This window comes from Patagioenas fasciata, unplaced genomic scaffold (genome assembly GCF_037038585.1).
Source record: "Patagioenas fasciata isolate bPatFas1 unplaced genomic scaffold, bPatFas1.hap1 Unplaced_296, whole genome shotgun sequence".
NCBI classification, from domain to species: Eukaryota; Metazoa; Chordata; class Aves; order Columbiformes; family Columbidae; genus Patagioenas; species Patagioenas fasciata.
The window spans coordinates 25,001-27,500 of record NW_027288728.1 but is presented as its reverse complement, the minus strand read 5'-3'; the positions used below and the strand labels follow the sequence as shown (position 1 = coordinate 27,500).

At 65.6% G+C, this 2,500-nt stretch overlaps 1 protein-coding gene across 1 annotated transcript in view; it reads left to right on the top strand.

Annotated features, from left to right (window-relative positions):
• The window catches only part of LOC139826830 (uncharacterized), a 6,558-nt gene that overhangs the window by 950 nt on the left and 3,108 nt on the right, over positions 1-2,500 (top strand). Inside the window, exons 3-4 of the mRNA XM_071803241.1 lie at positions 580-1,442; positions 1,554-1,939. Coding sequence (XP_071659342.1) covers positions 580-1,442; positions 1,554-1,939 — 1,249 coding nt within the window. The remainder of the gene's footprint in view (positions 1-579; positions 1,443-1,553; positions 1,940-2,500) is intronic.

Here is a 2,500-nt window from a genome sequence, read left to right as displayed (position 1 = left end):
GACCGGACCGGACCGGACCGGACCGGTGGGAAAGGACTGAACTGAACTGGACCGGACCGGACCGGACCGGCGGGAAAGGACTGAACTGAACTGGACCGGACCGGACCGGACCGGCGGGAAAGGACTGAACTGAACCGGACCGGACCGCACCGGACCGGACGGGCGGGAAAGGACTGAACTGAACCGGACCGGACCGCACCGGACCGGACGGGCGGGAAAGGCCTGAACTGAACTGAACTGGACCGGACCGGACCGGACCGGTGGGAAAGGACTGAACTGAACTGGACCGGACCGGACCGGACGGGCGGGAAAGGACTGAACTGAACCGAACCGGACCGCACCGGACCGGACCGGACCGGACCGGACCGGCGGGGCTCGGACGGACCCGGCGTCCGGCCGCGCTCGCGAGAGGGTCGACCTGCCGGGGCAGGAGGGCTGAGCGTCCTGCTGCTTTTTACGCGGCCCCCCGGCAAGTTCTCGAGGTTGAAGGGCGTGCGATACGCTGGTCGCCCCGTCCCTCTTGTCCCGACCCTAGGGTTCGGCGCCGACGTGGTGTTTTTCCTCTCCGCTGCTGAGGAGCAACGACAGAACCCGAGGGAGGGAGGGAGGGAAAGGCGGGAACAAGGAGCCGGGGGACGTTGAGGTCGGACGGTCGGAAATCACACACACACAGGAAAAAAAAAAAAAAAAAAAAAAAAAAAAAGCAAAAACAAGGCTCTTCGCCCCGAGGGCGGCAGAGCACCGCCACGGGCCCCGGCGGAGAGGCGGTCACGGCCCCGAGCCCGTCCTGCTCTTCGAGAAGCGGCTGGATGACGGAGGCTGGGAACGGCGGGGCGGTTGGTCCTACGCAGGGACAGGATCTGGACGCGACCGAGCGAGCCTCTCGCGGGTGGCTGCGGGACAGTGTACGCGACTCTACGAGTCGAGCTTTTCGACCCTCGCGATCCGTGCACACGCTCGGCGAGTCCGTGTCTGGAGTTTCGGGGCTCGCGAGTGGCGTGGGGATGCGGGTTTCGTGGCGGTGTTTTATTTTTTTTTTGGTGGGGGTTTATTTCGGCAGGGGCGGCGGGGTCGTGGTGGTGTCGTCGTGCCCCCCACCCGCACCTGCCGCCGCCGCCGCCGTATAATTTCACTTCGTCTTCCGGCTCAGACTGCACGGCGAGCACAAACACCCCCCCTCCCCGCCCCCACCCCAAAGCGCGGTCTCTCCCGCCCTCGCCTTGCCCCCCGCCCCCTCCGGCCCACCCGCGGGAAGGGCCGGAGGGGGTCGGCAACTGCGCGCGCCGCGCATGCGCGCTCTCCCCGCCGCCCGGCAACCGGCCCCCTGCCCCCCGCCAGGTGCCCAACGGTCAGTCGCTCGGAGTCAAGCCCGCCGGGCGGGCGGTCGCGGGGAGGCCAGCGCAGGAGCGTCTTGCCGATCGGCCGAGGAACCCCGCGCGCGGGTAGGCAGGGAGGCAGGCGGGCCGGGACGGGGGGACGGGGACGGGGACGCGGTGTCTCTATGCCTCCCCGGGGGGAGGCAAAGCCGCTGGCGGGGTCGGTTTCTTCTTCAGCCCGCGGCCGGGGCGGGCAGCGGGCCGAGGGACCGAGCGAGCGAGCCACCGAGGAAGAAGCGCGGGAGGCGGCAGCACGGGCAGGTGAGGGGGTTAGGCCTCCGACAGCGGGGCTGAGAAACCGCGGGACGCCCGCGTGCCCCCCCCCCCCGCCCTCCGTCCACCCCCCCGCGCCGTCCACCCCCGTCCACCCCGGGCACGGAGCCGGCAGGGACGCCCCGGCTTCCCGGGGGGGAGGCGAACTCGCTGGCGAAAGGCCGGGGCGGGGGGTGGGGAGGAACTCTGGGCGCGGATGGGCGGCCGGGCTCGCTGCGGCGGACTGGGGCGGGCAGGCGGTGGTTGGGGCCGGGGAAGGCCGCCGCCTGTGCTCGGTCCGTAGCCCACCGGCAACGGGGGGGGGGGGGGAGTTAAAAAAAAAGGGGGGGCGGGGGGGGTGTGTGTGAAGTCGGTGACAGAAACCGAAAGCGTAAATTCAAAAAAAAAAGGCGGCTGGAGAAAAGGCGTACGTACGTCTACAAGCCAAACCAAACCAAAAACGAACGGTCGGTGAAAGAAAACGAAGACGTAAAACAAACAAAAAAACCACACACACACACACACACAAAACCAAACAATTGACAGATAAATAAATAAATAGTCAAAAAAGCAAAAGGAAAATAAAAAAGGCTACCCGAAGACGGGAGAATAAAGAAGAAAGGGGGAGCGGGCGGGGTGTGCGTGCCTTTTTTTTCACGGCTCTCTCGGGGCGGGGGGCGCGGGGACACACGCCGATCGATCCGTTAACGCGTTCATCACGCGCTGGTTACGCATTCACGCGGGCCTTCATTTTTCAGGGACTCGTCGGGAATGGCTCAAGCGGAGGCGGAAACGTCTGATACATTTCAATAAATTACAATAAATAAAAGTTTTAAAAAAATATGTAAAACACGCGGGGAAATTGGAATACA